General features: G+C 39.7%; 1 protein-coding gene across 3 annotated transcripts; it reads right to left on the reverse strand.

The window, feature by feature from the left end:
* Nucleotides 1-490: 490 nt before the first annotated feature.
* ppp2r5cb (protein phosphatase 2, regulatory subunit B', gamma b) lies at nucleotides 491-22,509 on the reverse strand. Of its 3 annotated transcripts, none has more exons than XM_077511231.1 (16): nucleotides 22,383-22,509; nucleotides 21,859-21,921; nucleotides 19,710-19,872; nucleotides 8,646-8,845; nucleotides 7,924-8,034; nucleotides 7,753-7,845; nucleotides 7,551-7,681; nucleotides 6,939-6,998; nucleotides 6,734-6,842; nucleotides 6,597-6,650; nucleotides 4,809-4,979; nucleotides 4,606-4,733; nucleotides 4,431-4,532; nucleotides 2,799-2,871; nucleotides 2,564-2,680; nucleotides 491-2,034 (listed from the first exon to the last, which is right to left on the reverse strand). In XM_077511231.1, exons 1-16 carry the CDS (start codon nucleotides 22,407-22,409, stop codon nucleotides 1,900-1,902), a joined length of 1,737 nt encoding a protein of 578 aa, XP_077367357.1. In that variant the 5' UTR covers nucleotides 22,410-22,509; the 3' UTR covers nucleotides 491-1,899. The 3 variants fall into 3 exon arrangements, with proteins under 3 accessions (XP_077367357.1, XP_077367356.1, XP_077367358.1); XM_077511230.1 differs by having other exon boundaries at nucleotides 19,710-19,875; XM_077511232.1 differs by lacking the exons at nucleotides 19,710-19,872; nucleotides 21,859-21,921; nucleotides 22,383-22,509 and adding an exon at nucleotides 12,117-12,494.
* Nucleotides 22,510-22,976: the final 467 nt, after the last annotated feature.

Below are 22,976 nucleotides of genomic sequence, written 5' to 3' on the forward strand. Positions count from 1 at the left end.
TGTTAGCTTTATCTAATTAGCGCTAGCAATATACAGTAATGCTAATGAATAAAGATAGTAAGTACTTACAGATAGTTGGGGTGTACTTGTACTGGTAGTAGACTCAACTTTTAAGTCAACTCAAGCTCGCAAATTTGACTGCGACCAGATGAACAAGATACATAGAGCAACAGGTAGATGCTGCTAGCTACTGAGACACGATGCAACAGGTGCATGCAGAAAGCCCAATTAGACCTGGGTAGGTAGCAATTTGTTAACAGGTAGCTACCACGTAGCAATCTAGCAACATGGGGAATCTAAAAGCATAAACCGTGATTTAGTACCTACTATTTAATTAGGCGACTTGGTAGTAAGGACGGGTTGCGCTTTTATAGATATATGAGCATACTGTGCAGCAGGGGGCAGCAAAGTACAATATTTTCTTTTATGGTTAAACATCATCCAGTAATTGTGGAGGGGGGGAAAAAAGAAGAAAAACAAGACTTACAGATTGTTCTTTTTCTTCTGATGAAAATATAAAACACATGTTCTCTTTATTTGCTGTATATAGATAGATGTACATCACTGGAGATTTGGATAAAAGCACACGCACACACAAAAAAAGCTTATGTACGTAAGGATTTCAACACGTGTTGGGAGACAAAAATAAACAGTTAAAAAAATCTATACGGCTTCTAAATGTTTTGCCACGATCCAACTATTTTCTCTGCAATCTGTACATGTGGGTGGGTGAAGGGAGTATTTTGTACAAAATATGAACTCTAACATTTATTTTGAACATAAAATAATAATACATCATATGTACAAGCCGTTTAGAATGAGACATACTTAAAAGACACTTGAAATTGTCATTTTGTCAGGACACCAAAAAAAAAAAAAAGCTTATGTGGAACCAGGAGAGCCTCCAAAAAGGAGCCGTCATTAAAGCCTTTTTCCAGAGAGGGGACAGCATCCAGCAACCAGACAATACTGATGACGGGCGACATATTTACAATTCGCACATTCAGCTTAATAGTGAAGGGTGTTGGTGGGTGGTTGGGCAGGTCAGGGGAAGGACAGGTGGGGGGGGGGACAAGAAGTTGCTTGTTAAAATGGACGATGGGTGAGAGCCATGACAAGATCTCTTTACGAGATTTTTGTTTTTAACGTTCAAGTGTAATCAGGAAGTGCTTCGTTCGTTCAAGTGGCTCCCCCACCACTAATGAGCCTCCCCCCCCCACCTCGCTTTTTGGGGCAGGGAGTTTGGTGGAGGGCTTTTAAGCAAGGCGTGTGCTTTGGAGGACTTTCCACTTAAATTTCTACTTGATCAAACATCCCCCTTCTTAAAAAGGCACTGCGAAAAAAGAAAGGCGCGTTTGAGCTTCCTTAAAAAAAACAGACAAAAAACATACCTCCTGTGTGAAGCAGTGTCATCCCTACCTGGGGGGTATATGAGTGAAGGAGTGGGGTGAGGGGTCACGATGGGATGAAGCGAAGACTAACAGGTGGATTCTGCTGTCCCATTGTGGCGGTCTCTCAGGAATTTGAAGCTTAACGACCTGTCTCTCCTAAAAAAAAATAAGAGTTTTTATTTTTAAAGAACTTAACTTAATTGACGATTTTCTGGACACATCCTGGTTATTTTATTTTTTGTGTGTGTATGTGTAAAAGCACCTGACATCTAGAAAGACGATAGAACGGAACACCTGATTGAGACGACCACAAGGGGGCAGCACCGCACCCTAGAAATAATAGCCAAGAGGAAGGGAGAAGACGAAGGGACGAGGTAATGGGCGACTACCCAGAGCCACTTTGTCCAGTGCAGCTTTGGGTTGAATGGGGGCGTGAACATCCGGATGTGTTGTGCTGGGCCGGGCTGAGAGACGTAGTGGGGGACGGGGAGGCGGGATTTCTGGCCAGTTAGTGGCCGTCGTGCGTGGTCAACATCTCTTCGGCTCTCCGGTGCAGCTCCAGGGCTGTGACGGTGGAGATGTCCTTGGGCAGTTCTGATTTCCTCCGCATCAGCGGCCGCTCTCGTCGGTGGTCTTTCTGCAGCTGAATGAAGTGGAGATAGACGACAATGTCACAAGTTTGTTGTTGATGTTTGTCGATTTGTGGGCTCCAGGGCGGTCTATTTAAAGCCGACGATGTTAAACTTGTTCAATATTTGCGATGGAAAATAAAAGGAGGAGTTCATTATGCGTGTAAACATTGCACCTCAAATAACCTTTTTTTGGTCTTATTACCCTTACGGTGACATTTCATTATGTTTTTACTCTTGCGCACATTCACATTCAAATGAAAGCATTCTCTGTTGAATAAACAAAAGCTTCACTTCATTTCATGAGGAAATACGGTATTTAGCTTCAACTAAAAACAGCAGCACTGCAAATGTCCCCATTGTGGAGCTAATAAAGTTTATCTTATCTGACTGCGTATTAAAGTGCAGCCATAAATCAATCAACATGTTAATGTGATAATGTGCGCAAACATTGCAGTGTTACTGGAGTGTAAAAAGTGGATGATTTATATCTCAAATCTGAGTTGCACGCTTAAATGCACAGTAGCTGTCACGTCGTTTTACCTGCGTGGCCTCCTCAGCTACCGTTTTCTTCAGCAGACTGACGTCATCTAGCAGCGGTCCGTCCGTCTCCATGTCCGTTGGCCCGCCGGAGCTCACCGGGTCAGTGTACGTCAGAAACTGTGAGAGATGCAGCAAGAAAGATTTTTTTTTATTTTTATGATAGCCATACTTATTGTGCTGTCAAAAGGCCCCTCAAACACTGCAATTCCTGGACCATCGTGATCATGTCGACTACCTGCGGGTTGGATTTGGCGAGATTCTCAATCTTGAGCCAGGCTTCTTCTCGCTCCTTCCATTTGGCTTTTTCTCTGTGGATCAACACAATATTTTTTATTACCTTTTCTTTTTTTAAATTTAACAGATAGCAGGTCATATTGACTTGTTGACAATAAACAATAGAAGGGTTTATAATGAGCCTTAAACAATGTTTACTGGGATTTCTTTTGTTTGTTTGTTAACACTTTTGGATCATTAAACAATGTGTGGGTCAAAATGACCCAAGCACCATTATTGTAGGGAGGGTTCAGCATGCTTTGGTCTCATTGGTCCCTGACAAAAAATATTGGGAGGTGGGACGGTATATATAGAAAAGAAAAGCTAAATTATTTCCCAATATAAATTAAATGGACGATGACATACATTAAGCAATTTAGAAAAATTCACATCACAGGCTTCAAATTAGAAGTAGATCGAAATTTGCTGTTAAATATCAAAAGTGAATGTTCAAATCTATACTTAATATGTTATATGTGGCCTCACTAGTCTAACCATGACATTCTGATTAATATTACATTTGTAGAATATGAGTTATGCATCAAAATCCAGCCGTTTCTATCCATCTCAGGGGGCGGCCATTTTGCCGCTTGTTGTCGACTGAAGATGACATCCCAGTTGCTCAGGCAACAACCAATCACAGCTTACCTGTTTTCTAAAGCTGAGCTGTGATTGGTTGTTACCCGAGACCTGAGCAACTGTGATGTCATTTTCACTCGACAGCAAGATTTTGCCACTTAACTCCTTCCACTTAACCAGAATATTATATTTAGACTAGACAAAGTGACGTTTTTGCAGAAATTCCGTGGGCATGCTGAACGCTAATAAAATATTTCCCAAGCGAGATTTGAACCAACGCACTTGCATGTCTCCGTAACGCCAGGAAAGTATTTAACACATTAGCCAACTTGGCTTGTTGAAAATCATGGCTAATAGCCTATATGTAAAACTGTTACCTGAAAGTACGCTCAATTCATTTAGATGGAAAAATGGAACTAATGGCATCCAATGAAAAAAATGAAAATAAATAAATAAATACAATTCACGCAATAGCACCAACTAGGCATGCAGTACCCGCCGTTCATTTAGATGGAAAAGTGGAACTAAGATTCGTACATGTAATCACTTAGCATAACTGCCATGGATACATTTGCAATGTACAGTCGGAGGTGGGATTTGAACCCGCGACTTCCTGGTTACTGGACAATGCATTTTACCAAGTGCGCCACTGAGCAGTATTACAGAGCTGGTAATGATGGTCAGTTGTATGTATGGAAATGGTCGTGGAAAGTGGGACTGAGAAAAAGTTCAGTGTCAGTCCCATTGAAAATGAATGGGGAAAAGTTGATATTTAACGTTAAATTGTGTGAATACTGTAAGTACTGTGAAAATTTGAATGGTGTAAATCGGAAGTATTATGTGGGAGTTATTACACGGCAAAAAAGCGTGGAGAATAAAAAGCCGAATAACATGTGGGAATCATTCCCACAACTAGTGGTGCTGCATAGAACATACCTGAATATTGTCAAGAATTTTTGGAAGGGTTGACTTCCCCTTTAAAAGGCAAAAGCAAACAAAAAAGCTTATTCCTTACTTGCTTTTCTCTGCCCTGAACTGCTGCGTACAGTCATCAAAGAGCTTTTGGTTCATCGCCATGAAAAGCTTGAGTGCATTGTAAATCAAGCCATGGATGGTCCTGCAAGCAGGACACACATCACAACATTTAATGGGCTATTCTTTTCAAACTGGGTGATGAATGGGAAACTGACTTGTTCCAATGAGTTTTGGAGTTGCGGTAGAGCGCGGGAAACATGATGGGCAGGATCTTGGCGGCGTTGTCGCTGATCAGGCTCATGATGTATTCGTTGTTCCAGTAGTACAGCGCTCGTTCGGCCACCTGGCACAAACAAGGTGAGGCTGACGGTCAAGACAGACGATGCTCGGCGTATGTGTGCGCGCGCGAGCGCCTGACCTGGAAGTGCGGGCTGGACACGCATTTGGCCAGCTGTCTGAAGAGCGGCTCCATGACTTTGACGAACTCCGAAGGCTCGATGACGTCAAGGATCTCCTCCAGCTCGTTGAGGAACATCACCTCTTTGGGGCTGTGGGTCTTCGGCCAGTACTTCAAGAGAGCCATTACGGTCTGCGCAGGGCGAGGAGTCTTCATGTTAGCATATCAACATGAGTTTTGGCGCACTGTAGCTCCTAGGGAGTGCTCTCGTTTTCTATGTGTGCACCGTTAACCTCTAAATCGGCTGAAAGTGCAGAGATGTCTGTTGTTTGCTTTGCAGTTGGCACTGATTTTGTTTTTTTTACGATTCTTTTGGGGAACGGGGTGGCTATGTCTCATGCAAATGAACCACTGCTCATCTGCTCCCCAAAACAGGGCACTTTCAGCAAGGGTCAAAACAGAGAGTGGAAAATAAAATTGAGTACTTTTTTTTTTTTTTTTTTTTTTTTTTTTTTTAGGGCTTTGCAATTAATTTTGAGTTGTTTAAATTTATACATTTGCACCTTTTTTATATTTAAAAATAATTAATTTAATACATTTTATTTCATTCAAAGTTGCATAATCATTAGGGGTGTTAAAAAAAATCGATTTGGCGATATATCGCGATACTACATTGCGCAATTCTCGAATCGATTCAATAATCGGCAAAATCGATTTTATTTTATTTTTTTTTTAGGATTCACACCTTAAGCATGGAAGAATGCTATATGAACGGAACATTAAGCCTTAATATTTTATTTCAATGCTGTTCAAACATGAAACAAATTACAACCTCTATAAGACTGAAATTTCAGATAAATAACTAATACATTTTCATATAAATCTTACACTCTACAAGCTTACTGATTAGTATTTTCTAAATTTGAATGAAAAAAAATCGCAACAATCGACTTATAAATTCATATCGGGATTAATCGGTATCGAATCGAATCGTGACCTGTGAATCGTGATACGAATCGAATCGTCAGGTACTAGGCAATTCACACCCCTAATAATCATAGTGTTTCATATAATTTTATTAATCCTAATATTTTTTACGTTTTAACGTTTTCTTGTTTTGTACCAAAATAAAAAAAAATGATCGTCCTCCTGCACAATGCACATGCTGCACTCCAACTTCAAGCTTTAACCAACATAAATAAATACTATTATAAATATATATTCATATAAATTCTGTTTTTCTAAAAGGAATTTACATAATTGTATTGTTTATATTTTTTTAATTGGTCTAAACATTTTTAAGTGTGTAAACATTTTCTTGTTTTGTACCAAAAAAATAAATGGTCTGCACAGTGCACAAGCTGCGCCCAAACGTCAGGTTTTTGCCAACATAAATACATAATAAATAAATGTTTGGTCTAAAAGGAACTTATATAATTATAGTGTTTATATTTTTCTAAATTGGTATTAATATTTTTTTAATACTTAAAAATGTCTTTGTTTGGTACCAAAAAAATGAACAATTTTGTGATTTCAATTATTGCCAAAAACAATCGTGATTATTATTTTTTCCATATTTTTCGAGGAGCCCTATTTATTTATGTATTTATTTTTAATTATTCTTAAAAATGCTAATATGACTAATTTAAGACATGGAATGTGTTTTTGTTAGAAGTAAATATACAGTAACTCAACAATCGGCAAAGTTCCCTGGAACTTTTTTTTTTTTTTCTGCTAAGTTGCACGGACATACTATCGGGGGAAATTCTGTAAACATTAACAACATTACAAGAATTCATCTCAACTCACCGGTTCTGTGAGCGTGCTGTCCTTCTCTAGGAACTGCACCACACAGTAGGCCAGCTAAACACAGGCACGCAGAGAACACAACCTTAGTATACAAACTGCTGATTCTTATGGACGCATCCTGAAATTAGTGTTAGTACCTGCGGGTGGTAAACGCTCAATGATTTCACTTTGTGTAAGGGCAGCAGAACTTTCAGTAGAAATATCTTGTGTTCTTCTTTCAAGGGTAACGCAAATCCATTGATTATACTGGAAGGTTAAACAGAGGGTTGTGGAAAGTCAATTCTACGACAAATCCTCAACACCAGGACTGCATTATGAACTATAAACAAATTCCCTTCTTACCTTCCTAATATTTCCAGTAGTTCAGCAATCCCATTATGATGTTCAGTCTCATAAATAAATCTGTAAAAAAAAAAGAATAAATATCAAAAAGGAACCTAGCATTTTAACTCATTTGCTCCCAAAAACGTATAAATACTTTTTATTTTAAATGTTTTCAGTGTCCCAAAGACGTATTTATAAGTTTTTTTTTATGCTAGAGTATACAGAGGGCTTTGAGGCAGCCTCTCGACTGCAAAGAACGGTTGAAAAAAAATGGTAGTTATTACACAAACGGCCAGCAGGTGCAGCAGAGTATAAGGGATCATCCAGGGCCATGTTGAGTTGAAAAAAAGTTCAATTACTCACAATTCTAAATAGATTTGTGAAAATAGATTAAACTTAGCTATATTCTAATGCTAATTGCTGCAAAACGGAAACAGATAGAAATATACATTTTAATCTTTCTTTTGATAGGTTCCATGTTTTTATGGCAAAAGAACACAATATTCTGTGGGCCATGCAAAATCAGTCAGAATCCAGTAAAACAGCTGGGAGCGAAGTGGGTTGCTTCTGTGAAAATGGCTGGGAGCAAATGAGATAAGTGTCTGTTTTCTCACAAAAGTGCACACTCACCTATAAAATATATTATTAATGTGTTTCCTAATGTATGCTCGCAGACCCAGGAACTTGCCATAGATTCGATGCAGGGTGGTCTTTAAAAAATCTCTTTCCCTGGGGTCTTCGCTGTCAAACAATTCTAGGAGCTGATTGAAAAGTGACACGGTTTAGCAAAACATGTCGGAAAGAGATGCTTAAAAAGGAGAGTGCACTTTACCTGCATTACAAACTTCTGGTCAATATATTTTTTGGCTATGTTAGGTTGAAAGTCGGTCGACTCTAAGAAGCGTAGAAAGAATTCGTAGACGAGCTGTTGGAGGAAAACAATGGATTGAAACACTGTGGCCAAATAGCTAACTGGATGAATTGTTGTTGAGTATCGCTGCACCTGAAGATGCGGCCACGCAGCCTCGAGCGTGGGCTCGTCTTCCTCGGGGTCGAATTCGGCACCCGTCGGGTTGGACGACGGCGGCAACGTCCTGAACATATTCACGGCAAACTGAGGACAAACGGGGAGGAAAGTTCCATCACATCACATTAAGATACAAAAAGCTAGCTAAACACAGGTTCTTTTTTTAGTCCCTTTTAAGAAAGTGCGCTTCATTCGACGTCCAAAAAGGCCACGAAACTCAGGTGCGCGTTACGGACGTACGAAGTCTCGACGTCACACTTGCCTCAAACGTGTTTTGTCAATCTGTACTTTGATGATGAAAGCGGCCGGTGGGTTTCAAAGCCTAATTGTGGAGGGGAGGGGGGCACATTTTCATGATGATTGGCTCACTCGGACGCATGGATCAAATGAGGCCACACAAAAAGGAGGCGCGGGGAGGCCAAATTTGCACCTCGGCCGGCAGCTGCGCGTCATGCCCGCTTTGATTTACTTCAAAGGCGGTTATCCCGGTAATGCCAAACATGAGCACATCCGGGGACATTTCTAATGAAGCAACGCTGACCCCAACAAGGCCAAGAGAACATTAATGTAAGTGTATCAACGCTACTGCTTTTGGGTAGCATCTTTACATTATACGTAAGTACGAATATTTGTATCGTGATACTGATACACTTAACATCTATAAATCGTCCAAGCCCAAGTAAAAAAAGATTACTGACCATGTGGACCACTTCAGGGTAGATGGGCTCGGTGATGACGTTCCGGTTATGCGTGATGTACTCCACCATTTCGCTCAGCGCCGCCCGCTTCACCTCTTTCCATTTAAGGTCACTCAGCGGGTCCGAGAAAAAGTCGAAGAGGACGCAGCACTGACGCAGCTTCTGGATGAAGAGCTTCTCCTGTTCGGCGGGTGGAACATCTGCATGATAGTGGAGAAGAATTTTAAATTCAGGTGAATCGTGTTTCGGCGTTTAGAGCAAATATAAACCAAATGTTTCTTCATATCGTGGCCAGGGACATTTGTTTACTCAACCTAAGATGCAGGATGGTAGCGAAGATTTTCGGGGGGGAGCCCTGCATCAATTCTTCTTAAGTCATTTGCTCCCAAAAACGTATAAATACGTTTAAATAGTTAAAATGTTTGAAGTGTCCCAAAGACGTATTTAGACATTTTTTTTTATGTTTCTTTATGCTAGAGCATGCAGAAGGCTTTGATGCAGCCTCTCAACTGCAAAGAACGGTTAAATAAAAAAATCGTAGTATTACACAAACGGCCAGCAGGTAGCAGCAGAGCAAAAGAATTGAACCAGGGCCAAGTTTAAAAAAAGCTCAATTACTCACAATTCTAAACAGGTTTGTGAATAATGATGACACTAATGCTAACTGCTGCAAAACCGAAACAGAAATACTACCTTTTCCTGATGAAAGAAGAGACTTTTATCTTTCTTTTGGTAGCTTCCATGTTTTTATAGCAATAGAACACAATATTCTGCGCGGCCTTGTAAAATCAGTCAAAATCCAGTAAAACCGCCGGGAGCGAAGTTGGTTGCTTCTGTGAAAATGGCTGGGAGTGAATGAGTTAAGTATCAAGTCCATGATAAAAACTCCACAAACATTAAATTCCAAATTAAATTTTGCTGAGGCAGTAACTGGTTAAATGATTTAAGTTTATTAATGAAAGTAACTCATGTTATAATCACTTAAGTGTTACAAAAACATGACGAAATGCTGCTAAAAAATATTTTCAGAATTCTATTGTAACTAAAAATTTAAAAGAATTGTCTTAAAGTGCAATACTTCAGGTCTTTCATAAATATAAGAAAATACTTTTAGATTTATGTGAACAGTAAATTTCAAGAAAAATGCAAGATAAAAAAATGGCCTTTAAAAATCTATTTTCTTATGAATTTTGGGGGGGAAAAAAACTAGATTAAATTAATTGATTCATGGTTTTATGAATCTATAGCCTTAAGGAAAATCGATTCAATATGGATTATTCAATTTTTTTTTTAAACCCAACCCTAGCTTTACAGATACCACATCTGCTCTGCAATTAGTGCGAGTGGTTGTAAAAATGTCAAATGCAACACATGGAGCCACCAGCCATTATTTTTTGTTAAATAACGAGGTGATACACTACACTTACCTTAAAACCATGGCAAGTGCTGTACTGTTACACTCCTAATCACCAAATGATTTTAATTGTGAAACATTTAAAGGTGGTTTTATTTTATACAAGGCCACCAATGATTTCATCATCCTCTAAAACTGCATTAATCAGTAACTGGAAGGCTTGATGCTGCACACATAAAAAAAATCAATAATTTAGCATTGATTAATTATGAAGCTCCTGAGCCACACCTGTCTCAGCATGGCGCCAGTGTGCCTTTTCATTTGAAAATGATAACACTCCAGTGGCTTGAGCGCACGCGATATGACAGAGCCTAACGAAAAGTACAATAGGTTAAACTATATTGACCTCCTTCGCCTCGCAACCTCCTCCCCACGGGGCAGCACCGACTTCAGGACTTGACGTCTGGCCGATACATTAACAACCGGCCTGCGGATGTCACCATGGCAACCATGGGTCTAGTCACCGTCGAGAGACAGGACTTTGCTCCAAAGGGGGTTCAATTGGGCTAACCAGAGATGCGAGCCGCCACTGCTTGTCTGCTGTGGTTGTCCGTCATTGTTGTTCTTGTATGTTTTAGGTGCACTAGTGCAGAGAAACAACTTTCACATGAGGCATTAATGATGTAACGATATCCAAAAGCCAAGACACGATATTATCATATCGCGGGGAGGTTGGTTATGTACAAAATACAAAAGCTCACAAATACAGTACTGTAAAAAAAAAAGTCACGATATTGTTAAAAAATACAAATAAAATCATATTGGAACAAAAACTACAATTGTGGTTTTGTACATAACAGTCATTTTATTTTAAATCCCTTGTCTATACAATGCTAATTAGCTGAGGTCATGTTTATACAGATATTTCAAATATTACAGCTCACATTAACCTTGATGAACATAAATGAGCTTCAATCACTAAGAACACTAAATATTAAAGCACTTAGATGCTAATGCACAGACACACATTGTGAATTGAGTCAAATATGTTACATTTCTCTTCATCTGGCGATTAGCATGGATCTTAAATATAGGTGGCCAAAACATGCCTAATTAAAATGAACTGCCACTAATAAACTAAAACACCAGAGCGTGCTGGAACTGCACAAATGGAAAACAGCCTGGCCTTTTTAGGTTTGATTTGACTGTCACGGACTGCAGTGACACCATTTCAAGATTATCCAACCCTGACATCACCTGGACACATGGCTGTGGTATCTTGAGCTGAAGGAGCTCCCTGCTCCAGTATGCGCCATTAGCTGTATGTGTCCATTAGTGCGACGGGTCAAATTCAGAGATCAAATTTCATGTACGTGTTGTGTACGTGACAAATAAAGAGGATTTAGCGATATCATAATTCACCAAATCAAGCAGCCAGATGTTAAATGTGCTGCATGCTGTCCTTCCTGTTTGTAGCATTGATGAAAAAAGGGGGTATGAGGGCCCCATGCATTGCTGCTTGCTCCTCAGCTGTGACTTAATAGATGTTCTTGTGAGACAAGTTTATTCTGGCTTCTTGTAAAAAAATAAACAAAGCATGCTTGGGCAACCTTGTTATCAATCAAAAGCGGTTAATATTCTGTCTTTTCCTAGGAAAGCTCCACATCCCATCAAGGTGGGTGTAGAGAGGTCGGCCAGCTCCTGTTGCACGCCAGCACTTGGGTTTCTGCAAGCTTGAAATATTAGGAGACGAGCCTGGTGCACCTGCGGGCTTTACACGCAGACGGATGGAACGACTAACCTTTTCTCACATATGCGTGCGCAGGAAACCCTTAACTGGGTCATAAGTAGACTGTTTCCGCAGAAAATAACTCTGCAAGAAAATAAGCAATAAGTTACTGATTTTAGCGAGACAAGTTGATACCAGGTGGCTCAAAAGAAGCCAGAGATGACAAGCGTTGACCTCACTACCTCCGACATCCTCAGTACACTTTGCTTCGGGTTAAACTTTACTACCACCTTGCATCAACTTCCAGAAAAGTCAGCTGACAACTACACCACTTGCAACACAAGCACAGCACACGCAAATGCCACTTCGCTGCATTCCCTGCTCTCACCTCTAAAATGCAAGAGGGCCACAAACTGGCCAGGCCCGTTGCAGCCCGGCACGTCCAGAACCATCCCGCTGGGCTCCCCGGCGCATGCCGACATGAGTGAGGTGCGGCGGGAGAGCGGAGGGAGGGAGGCTACCAAGGTGAGGAGCCGGCCTCCATTTTAGTACAAACGCTGTGGGCAGAAAATGAAGCTCCCCTGCAGCTGGAGGGAAGCGGCTAGCGCCGTGATGTCATCAACACCCTCCACCCCTGCATGCGGACGCCCCGATTGGACGGCAGCGCTCACGTGGGAGCGGCTGTATACATAAACATGAGGGGGGGAGGGCTTTGCTGGGGGAGCGAGGAAGGGAAGTGGTGAAGCTGAAGCAGTGATTGGAGGACGAGCGGCTGTATTTTTTCTTCTTTTTTTTTTCAGTGCAAACTAGAAAACCGCCATCAGTAGCTGGAATGTAAACATAGAGCCAAGAAGTCAAGTCTGAGTGACCTGACACCCAAAAATCACACAAATTAAAACCAGAATGGTAATCAGGAGAGAGCAGACCTCCACCAAGGAAAATACCCAATATTGGTATTCACTCATCTCTATTAAAAACACAATGGTTTTTATGTTGTGTTGTTCAGTAGCTTTTGTGCAAACCTGCTAACATCCATACATAACCTCTAATGCTAATGCTGTTAAATTCAAACGGCGACAAACAAAGGAAAGTAAAAAAATATATATATATTCATAAATTACAGTTATCTCACCACAAAACACTTGCAATGTTTGTAAAGAATTGTGCGTTTAGGGGTATTTTCCTCAAAAACAGCCATTGTCAATAATGGGCATGCATTAAAAAAAAAATCTGTTATGACTCATTGACTTTTTCAAGTCTCTAATTATGCCATATGAAATTTTCGAATTCAGTTTTATTTTATATATATATGTATCCAGCATAGTTTGTTTTGGTCATACCACAGTACTGCTTTTATTGTCAATAGAGGGCAAAAATTACAACTAAAAAAATTAAAAACTATATGTGTATGGACAGCTCTGATGACGCGGTTGAAAGTGGGGAAAAAAAATATCTATAAGTGACTTAGTTATCACACCTGAAAACACAATTTTTGTAAAAATGTGTGCGTTTAGGGGTATTTTCCTCAAAAATGGCCATTGTCAAAATGGGCATTCATAAAAAATAAATAAATAAATAAAAACAAAATAATAATAATACTACTAATAATAATAATAATAATAATAAACACATACACACATATATATATATATATATATATATATATATATATATATATATATATATATATATATCTATACACGCAAGGAGTAAGCGGTTGTGAGGAGTAAGCGGTCAAGAAAATGGATGGATGGATGGATGGATGGATGGATAGTTAGTTTATATATATATTAGGGGTGTGAATTGCCTAGTACCTGACGATTCGATTCGTATCACGATTCACAGGTCACGATTCGATTCGATACCGATTAATCCCGATACGAATTTATAAGTCGATTGTTGCGATTTTTTTCATTCAAATTTAGAAAATACTAATCAGTAAGCTTGTAGAGTAAGATTTATATGAAAATGTATTATTTATTTATCTGAAATTTCAGTCTTATAGCGGTTGTAATCTGTTTCATGTTTGAACAGCATTAAAATAAAATATTAAGGCTTAATGTTCCGTTCATATAACATTCTTCCATGCTCAAGGTGTGAATCCTAAAAAAAAAAAATAAAATAAAAAAAAAATAAAAAAATCGATTCTGCCGATTATTGAATCGATTCGAGAATCGCGCGATGTAGTATCGCGATATATCGCCGAATCGATTTTTTTTTAGCACCCCTAATATATATATATACATAACCGCACATGCTAATACTCTCAAATTCAAACAGCGACAAACCAAAAGGCGCACCAAGTCTGCCGTCTGCTTTCGGGTGACACCGCTTGTCATACAAGCACTATTTCTGGTCTTCTGCCGTGCATGCACATGACAGATGGCTGTCTCTGAGCCCCAGCAGGAGCCCAGGTGGATGTGACAGAAACAGGAAGGCAGGAAGCATCAGCCGCACAGGATGCGAGCGCACGCAAGCCAGGCAGCAGAGACGGCGACTTCACCCAAAAACCAGAACGCCAAATTGACAAATACAGCCAAAGCAGAGTCGGAATTATTTTTGATTGAATTGTTAGTTTTAAATTGGGGAAATATGATGCGTGTTTTTAAAACAATTCAAAGGTGTCCTAATGTATGAGATGATTTTTGTCAAAATACCTCAATGATAAGTCACAGGCGCCAGGCTGTAGTTTGGACAACCCTTGTTTACTACGATACAATATTCAGCATTTTGACGAATCGGCCATTTTGAGGAATCACACGGCCAATAATAGATCCATTTTTAAAAAAAAAAGTGTTAACTTCTCTCTGCACCTTCTGCTTGAAATTAAAATACATTTTTTGAATATTCAGGTATTTTGAAATTTTGGAAAACTTTACTAATAAAAACAAAAACAAACAATGGGGAGTCATTTACTTAAAATGTTATTAACACTTGAAGACATGCTACTGCCCCTGGGAGATCCCTGAACTATGAACTTGAGCCAAAACTTCCAATTATATCAAAAAGTCCATTTTCAGTAACAGCCATCTAACTGTCTAAAATGAGTACACCCTGGACCGATCACCAACCAATAGCAAGATAGCATAGCATAAACAAAAAATATATATATTCACACGCATAGTCATTCATTCATTCGTTCACAATTTCGAGTCTTCAACAACGCAAACAAGCATGTTTTTGAAGTGACAAACCCCAGAACCTCTCAACTGTGAGAAAAACATGCCAATCACAATTTCCATAAGTAGTTCCCTTCAAATAATAAGAAACAAGTTGTGTCAAAATAACAACAGCGCCACAGAAAGTTGTTTCATCAGGCCGGAAGGTCTCTGCCAACTGGCATAAAAGGCTCTTTCTTACGTTACGTGGTCATGGGATCACTTCGGGTCCCGATAACGTGAGGACGCGCAGCTTCTCTAAATTCACTGTTGGCAGTACAACTCAGCTGAGCGCTTAATTATTATTTTTGTTTTTTTTAAAAAAAAGTGTCTGCTGATCTTACCCGCCTCCCTCTATATCAGAGTGTCACGGCCCTTTGTTACAAGCGCTCAAGGCGACAGAGTCTATTTGCAGAGAGACACCCACTGACACGCTGGGAGCAAGAGCTCTCAAAACAGAAGCCCAGTGTCATTTTGCCCCCCTTCAGCATCTTCCCAGGAGAAAAAAAATAACTTGCCATGAGTCCGAGACAAATCGCATTTACTCCCTATAGGCCAACTCGGCAACAATTTCATCCTAATGTGACTTTTGTTTAGTCAACATTGGTTCCAGAGCAGAGATGGAACACCCAAAAAGTCCCTTTTTCTGCAAAGAGACACGGCAATGAAACTTCAAACCATCATCATCATCATCACGTGTTTTGCTTGTTTTTTTTGAGACAACCACAGAATAGTGCTAGTGGTAGCAAAGATCAAATGTGATGACCACAGAATCGGAATAGGCTGCTCAGTACATTACAGTATGAGCACTCAAGATCACATTATGTACATAAATTGATTTTAACTAGAGATGCGTTGTTTTTTTTCCCCCCATGGCCAATACTGTAGTCAAGGAGACCAAAAATAGATATTTCGAGCCAATATTCACTTTCACTTAAAGGAAGAGTATTGGCATCAAAATTATAAAAATAATACAATAATTAACAATTAATTATAATTAATTATTATTGCTGAAATGTCTTTAGGCATGTTGGATAAGTTTTTGCTACAAAGTGTTTTTTTCAGACATCATTAGCATGTCTTAAAAAGTTAAAAACTTAAAACACGTAAACAGCTCCCTATTGTTTTCCACAGTAAATAAAATTGTCCAAAATTTAAAAATACATGAAATTATTTTGGTTTTAATTTCAAATAAAAAGGTGCAGAGAGTTCACAGGGTCAGCAGCATATTTTATAAATAATCAAAAAATGTAAATAAATAATTCCTTGAAGTTAACACAGTTTTAACTTCATCAATTACTGGCCGTCAGATTTTTAAAAATGGCGGATGCAAATATCAGTCTATATTCAGTATTAGGAAAATTGGTGTTGATAATCGGTCAACCACTAATTTTAACCACCCAATGCTAGGACGCAGTTTTTTCTCCCGTTGTGTTTGTTTTGATTTTGTTTTGATTATAGAGCAGCTAATGTCTCACAGTCAAGAATGACTCAAAACATGAAAAATGTTTCATTATATCCTCACTTTATCCTTGCAACAAATTATTCCTATTTCAGAAGGAGGAATTATTTTTTTATGACAATAAAACTCAACTTTTGGAGGTCCAGCTTTATTGTTCTGCAGAGTATGTGCGTACTAACATTCTGGCCAAATTTGAACATTTTCCCTCACTTATGATCAAACTCAGCAAAGGTCAAAGGTTATCATGAGCATTATATGGTCTCTCTTGGTGGCCAAGCATTATTGATTCCATTTGGGAACAACAACTGGCCATCAGATGACACCAATAACACCCTGTTAGGAGAGCCAGAAGCGACAACTGTTGCCGAGCCGGCTTCTTCATCTGATCAGCTCACACCCTATCCACTTCACAATATGAATACATCTCCTTTTTAAAATATCAACATGGCAGCAGTAGTTGTGCTCATCTGGGTGAGAATTGTTTTCATGGGAGGTGAGCATGAGGTTCAAGTACCCGCCGCCGACGGTTCAAGCGAGTCGACGCAAGCGCACCGCGGGACAGGCTGTCTGACATGCGTTTCCATCGGGAGGCGGCGTACATGCACGGACGGGATGAAAACAGGTCAAGCGAGGAGCCTGTTTGGGCAGGACGGCGCAATAACATCTAGCGGGCCGCCGTGGGATAATGCTGCACGGAACGCTCAGCGGGATGTGGGAAGTGAGGGGCCTTTAATCGGAAATGAGTCAACTCGACACAGCAGCTTGGTAATAGCTAATCGGCATTATGTAATTGCATTTATATACACTGTGTATGCTCTTGATTTGTGCGTGCGTTAATGTCAGAGGAAAGTCTGCTGTTGGCTCAAGTCTGTGGTTTTTATTGCCAAATAGTGCTCCAGAGGGGGAAAATAAAATTGCCACATTGAGCACATCGACTTCAGCACCAGGATAAATTCTGCTTTAAAAGTTAATGACGCTGAATTGATTGGAATTCATTAAAAAGGTGTGAATTCAAATGATTACAGGAAACTATAGAGGCTGCCTTGAGCCTACTCCATCCACCTGTTGCCATGTAAAACAACAATAATTCCGTTCAAATAAACAGAACTCGATTTTACACAAAGCAAATCAATTTGTGAGTCACAAGATCAGAATTATTTGAGCATAAATACTTTTTTGTGACATCTGTTTGGCGTTGTGCTGCGAGAGTAAAATATGTGCCCTAACTGTGCACCAAACATCGCAAAAGCCAACAGTAAGTAACAATAACAGTGCTGCTTCTTGACACGTTGCCAGGCAACAGCTGCAGTTACAAACTCATTAGAATGTATGGTCCCGATGGGGAAGGTCAGAGGAAAAACTGCCTCCGAGTCGTTTTACATCTCGACTGTTGCATTATGTCCGATTAAAGGGCGTGAGAACGACTGCTCACGCTCCCACAATGATAAGCAATCATTTATTGTGTTACATTCCATAAAGTCATCGAATCGTTTGCAGTGCTGTTGCCACTATCAGCTATATATCCTTGTTAAAAGTTTATACGAGCAGCCTTCATTGTTGTGAATTTCCTCCACTCTCCTCGACAGCGTGTCCAAATTAAATGCGAGATGCATAAATAAATGCTGAATCGCAAATATATGCCTCCTTTTTCCTTTACCATGACTGATACACCATGTGTTGAATCTGACGTCGTTACCACAATTCAAACAGCTGAAAGGGCAGGTAAGGCATCTGTAAAATGTGAGGACTTTTGAGAGTGGATTTTTGTTTACACGGGACACGGTATTCAGTAAGATAATTTTGAGTTCGTTTTAAAAAAAATTTTAACAGACGATTAATTACCACTTGGAAAGCCTGTACTGGGGGAATTCCAGTTGTAACGTAGCAGACACGTCCATTACAAAATTTTGAAAGAATACATTTAATAATAATAATAATAATAATAATAATAATAATGCAATGTATGTACCTGTACAATTCTAAAAAAAAATTTTTAAACGTTACTTCATGTTAAAGAATAGACAAGCGAGAAAATGAAAAATGCACTGAGCTGTCACCAACATCTTACAAATGCAATTATGCCATCTAGTGGCAGAAAATTACCTCTACACAAATCAATATCACACTCATTTACAGTACATATTTTTCATTTTAACTCAATTTATGAATTATCATGAAAGTACTCTATCAATGACTAAACGATGCAGCCATATTTCTATTAATATAACATTTTTCCCACTTTTATGTTAACAGTATGAAACTTATTTTATTGTACATTGAGAACAGATATAAAATTTGTGATTAATCGTAAGTTAACTATCAAAAAATGTAATCGCCTGACACTCCTAGTAAAAACGCCTTTGTACAGCTAAAGGCCTTGCCCCAATTAAATCGCCAGATGAGTCGTCCAATAAAATAAATAAACACTACTCCTCAAACTGACAGTTATAAAAAAATAATAAAAAAATGGTAGTCAATTTTATCAACACATCTTACCACAAACATCCCACACATGCACTTACAATTTGATTGAAGTGGAACATTTAGTAACATAAAAATGCATTTTTGCACAAATAAACGCCTCGCCCTGAATAAACACCTTACACATGGAGGTGACAACTATTATGAGGGAACATTTTATTATTGTTTTGTATATGTGGCATCTGTAAACGCAAAAGTTTCTCATGGGATTGCCAGAGAAATCTGCTATATCAGCACTTAGGATGAAGTTAGAAGGTTTGAGACAGTGGATTTATTCTGTCGCTCATAGCATTAAGTAATATGCAAATGTCTTTGCACGACTAACGGCTTCCTCTCTAATAAACGCCTGGGACTCACATGGCCACACTATGAGGATACATTCAACTTTCTTCCAACCGGTATGAGGAATGAAGGGACAGCGACGCGTCCGAAACCGTCGCTTATCTACTTCGCCGGCTAACATTGCGCAACACGAGGGCCTGCGGAATTAAAGCTTTATCTGGATTACCACTAAATATAGACGCTTGGAATAAATCCAGCACAAAGTCAATGCTGTGTATGTTCCAACCCCTCCCCCAACCCCCCGTGTTTGTTTCCGTGTGTCATCAGCTCAATATGAAAATGAGAGGGTGACTCGGATGTTTGAGCGAAAGTCCCGTTGTACATCTCGGTAACGAGATTTCAGGGATTTGAACATCTTTGTTATGCGCTGCAATTTAGACGTACAAGGAGCGGGTGAACACAGACAGTGACGAAGATTAAAGCACAATTTAAGGTCGGGCTGTTTGATTGCATCATTCAATGAAAATCCCCCCCGTTATGTAAAGCTCGGGTGATTTATGGCTTTAGATTTGGGAGTTGGGTCCAAACATCAAAATACCTTTGAAGGCGGGCAGCTTCTGCAGCTCCCGGTTGTTGCTCAAGCTAAAGCGAGAAGAACTCTGCCGCTTGTCCTTCTTGACGGGCGTCTGGGAGCCAGGCTGCTTGCCCTTGAGCAGCTGGGTGGTCGGCGGGACGCTGTTGCTGGTCTTCCTGTTGGAGCCCTGCTAAGAGACCAAAAGAAAAATATTACTAGTTTGACCTGGAAGAAATGTCAATTTTATAAAATGTCGTTTTCCCCCCCCTCAAATATTATATACACTCATTCCCAAAATATTCCCTCTTGGTCATACACAGCAAATTCCACCCCATTTTTAGCAAACAAACAAAAAGCCTGCATATGTGACATGTGCGTCACTTCCAGTTTACATAACAGGAGGTTCAAAAATAAATGTTTCTTCTTTCTCCAAGACGAAATCTGCCAGCAGACAGATGTGGCGGGTTCCTCACAGCCACGAACCGCCACCTTCACCGCGACCCCCCGCCGAGTTGCACACAACGCTGACTTCAGCAACATGCAGCTGTCGTGCTACGTTCGCAAGACGGCGGCGGGACCACAAGCAAAGTATGTCCCGCTACGTTAAGCTGCTGCGTCATGAGACCTAGAAAAATTAAACTCTTGTAGATCGAGGGGGGAAGCAGCTAGCTGTTACCAGCTGATCAACTCTTGACAGGGTAGTTTGCATTTTTAAAAAACAAAATATATACAAATCAAATAATTTCATTTGGAATGAGTGATGCTACCAAAGTAGCATCTGTGGCTAACATTGTTTAAAACGCACGTCTCGTGCATGTTAGTGAGGAGCTTCAGGCCGTCGAGTCAGGCATCAGCTAGTGGACAACGTTAGCTCCTCATCTACTAACATCACGACTTAAAAAAAAGCAGTAATGTACAGTGGTGGCGTCCTATATGAGTGACTATACGAGTTTTTCAACTGATACAAGCTGTCAGATTTTTCTTTTGTTTGGACTTGTGAGCGCAAACTTGAGATACGAATCACGAGCTCTGTATGGTGGCAGTTGAACTCGGTTCAACTCATTTCACAATAAGCAGCAGATTGGCAAATATTGAACTGTTCCTCAAAAAAGGGTTCAAGCTTTTTATTGCCACCCCGAGTTGAAGTTTTAATGTCACGCTAAGCATAAAACTATAATAATGACACGTTGTGTAAGTAAAACAACAAACCTTTGCTATATAAAAAAGGCCTGCTTAGTTTTATGCTAACAAATGCAAAACGCCATCCACATGCTAACAGTTTTAGAAGGCTGTGGCCGAATGTCCACTCTTGTAACCTAAACACTATCTATTGTGAATAAAAATGTGTTTAAGTTGTATTTTATTTCCTTTGCTTTACAATGTAATTAAAACAAATATTTTTTGTGCTTGTGCTTGGGCTGTCGCACACACCTTTCTGTTTTCCTGCTCACAATACATTGTGGTCTATTAAATGGTTGAATGATGATCGATGTTCACTACTTTTGCAAGTGCATTGTATATAACTGAGTGTACTGCATTTTTTTTTTTCTTACAAAATGGCGTGACCCCTTAGTAGTGCGCTATATGGGGAGTAGTGTGTACATTCAGCTACAGTCTAAAATTACAGCTTCTTACTGAGTTACTTAACCCCTTCAGACCCACATTTTTTTTTCTGCTGGGCAAATTTTATTATTTTTCTATTTCATTTTATTTATTTTTACTGACTTTTATTTTTCTCACATAAGAACTTGGGGGGGAAATGGGGGTTATCTCATGTTTTTATTTTTCATAGTGGACACCAAGATATTTTATTTATTTTTACTGACTTTTATTTTTCTCACATAAGAACTTGGGGGGACAAATGGGGGTTATCTCACGTTTTTATTTTTCATAGTGGACACCAAGATAGTATGGCTGTTAACGTGTTATCTTACCAAGCTTATATGTAACATTTTTAACATGAACATCATGTAAATCAACTTGCGATTGTGATTAGTTAGACAGTCCAATTCTATTTATTAGTATGCTCACTTCTAAACTCGACTGCCCCTAAAGGATGGGAAGATGTTTATAAGGTACACACACGCACACTGCATCTTTGCTAAAATATCCTTATTATAATACTACTTTATAAACCCCTCCACCCCCCAGTTAGCGTAGAGAGGTAGCCTACCTCATGTTGTGAATTCTCCTGCCCTCCTCCACTCTTGCTCACTTTGCCAGATTTAGACGAATCCTGAAAGAAAGAAAAATATCTCTCAATTTAGAAAACAAAAATGCATAAGCAATTCACTCAAAAAAAAAAAAAAAAAAAAAGTCGAACTAGCATTTTTGTCATGCAAGCTAACGGTACTTCAGCAGAAACAACATTTCACCCTCTGGGCGCCAAGAGAGGGTAAATACGATTAAAATTACTTTCGCACAAATCAGAGGCATGCGAGTGGATTGAAACGATGCTATTTAACGCGTGGATACGGGCGTTCAGGTTATTAAATAGGGCAGCGTACCACATTTGCAAGGATTGCGGATAGCTAGTTGGCTTAGCAATTATGAGGAGTGGTAGGTAGGGGGTGGTGCACTGATAGCTTCATATCCTCCGCTAAAATGGTTTTTACTCTTTCATTCTGGGCGCGTTCACGAGCTAAAGGAGTGAAAATTGTCCCAAAGGTAAACCAGCGCGAGTTCCCCGCAACTCACCTTGTCTTTTTTCGTTTTATTCGGCATTGTACAAACGTCGCCGCCCTTTCTCCCCACTCGGATCGTCCACTGGCGAAACCACAGCAACTCTCCGCCTGCTGCCAGTCGCACAGTGTGAGGCGGTTCATCCCGTCCTCAACATCCGATTGGTTCCCGGTAGTCAGCTGACCCATACACGCAACAAATGACGTCATTCCAACTGCAGGAGAAAAGCGCCCCCAGCTGGCTACTATCGCGAGAGGTCTAGGCAAAGTACATGGTACCGAGTTGGCCCACATCTGGAGCAGTTCACAATTTAGCCAATAACTTTACCAAAGAAAAAAATAATAATACAAATACATCATACTATAGTTGCTGGTTCTCCAAGCTAATTTGTGCTGCTCATTTAACATGTAGTTAGCTAGATGAAATTGACTAACAAGGTTTGCTTCGTGCTCTGGCCGTGATGACAAATTTTAAATGGATTGGTTTTTGAAACTGCTATTACTAGAATAGTTGAGGTTATACTAACCTGCCTCTGCTGATTCTGAAGGCTCGAGCCAAATTGCAATAAGAGGCTGAAATCCATTGGACGCAAATATCCAACAAAGAGAA

This window comes from Festucalex cinctus, chromosome 21 (assembly GCF_051991245.1).
Source record: "Festucalex cinctus isolate MCC-2025b chromosome 21, RoL_Fcin_1.0, whole genome shotgun sequence".
Lineage (NCBI taxonomy): Eukaryota > Metazoa > Chordata > Actinopteri > Syngnathiformes > Syngnathidae > Festucalex > Festucalex cinctus.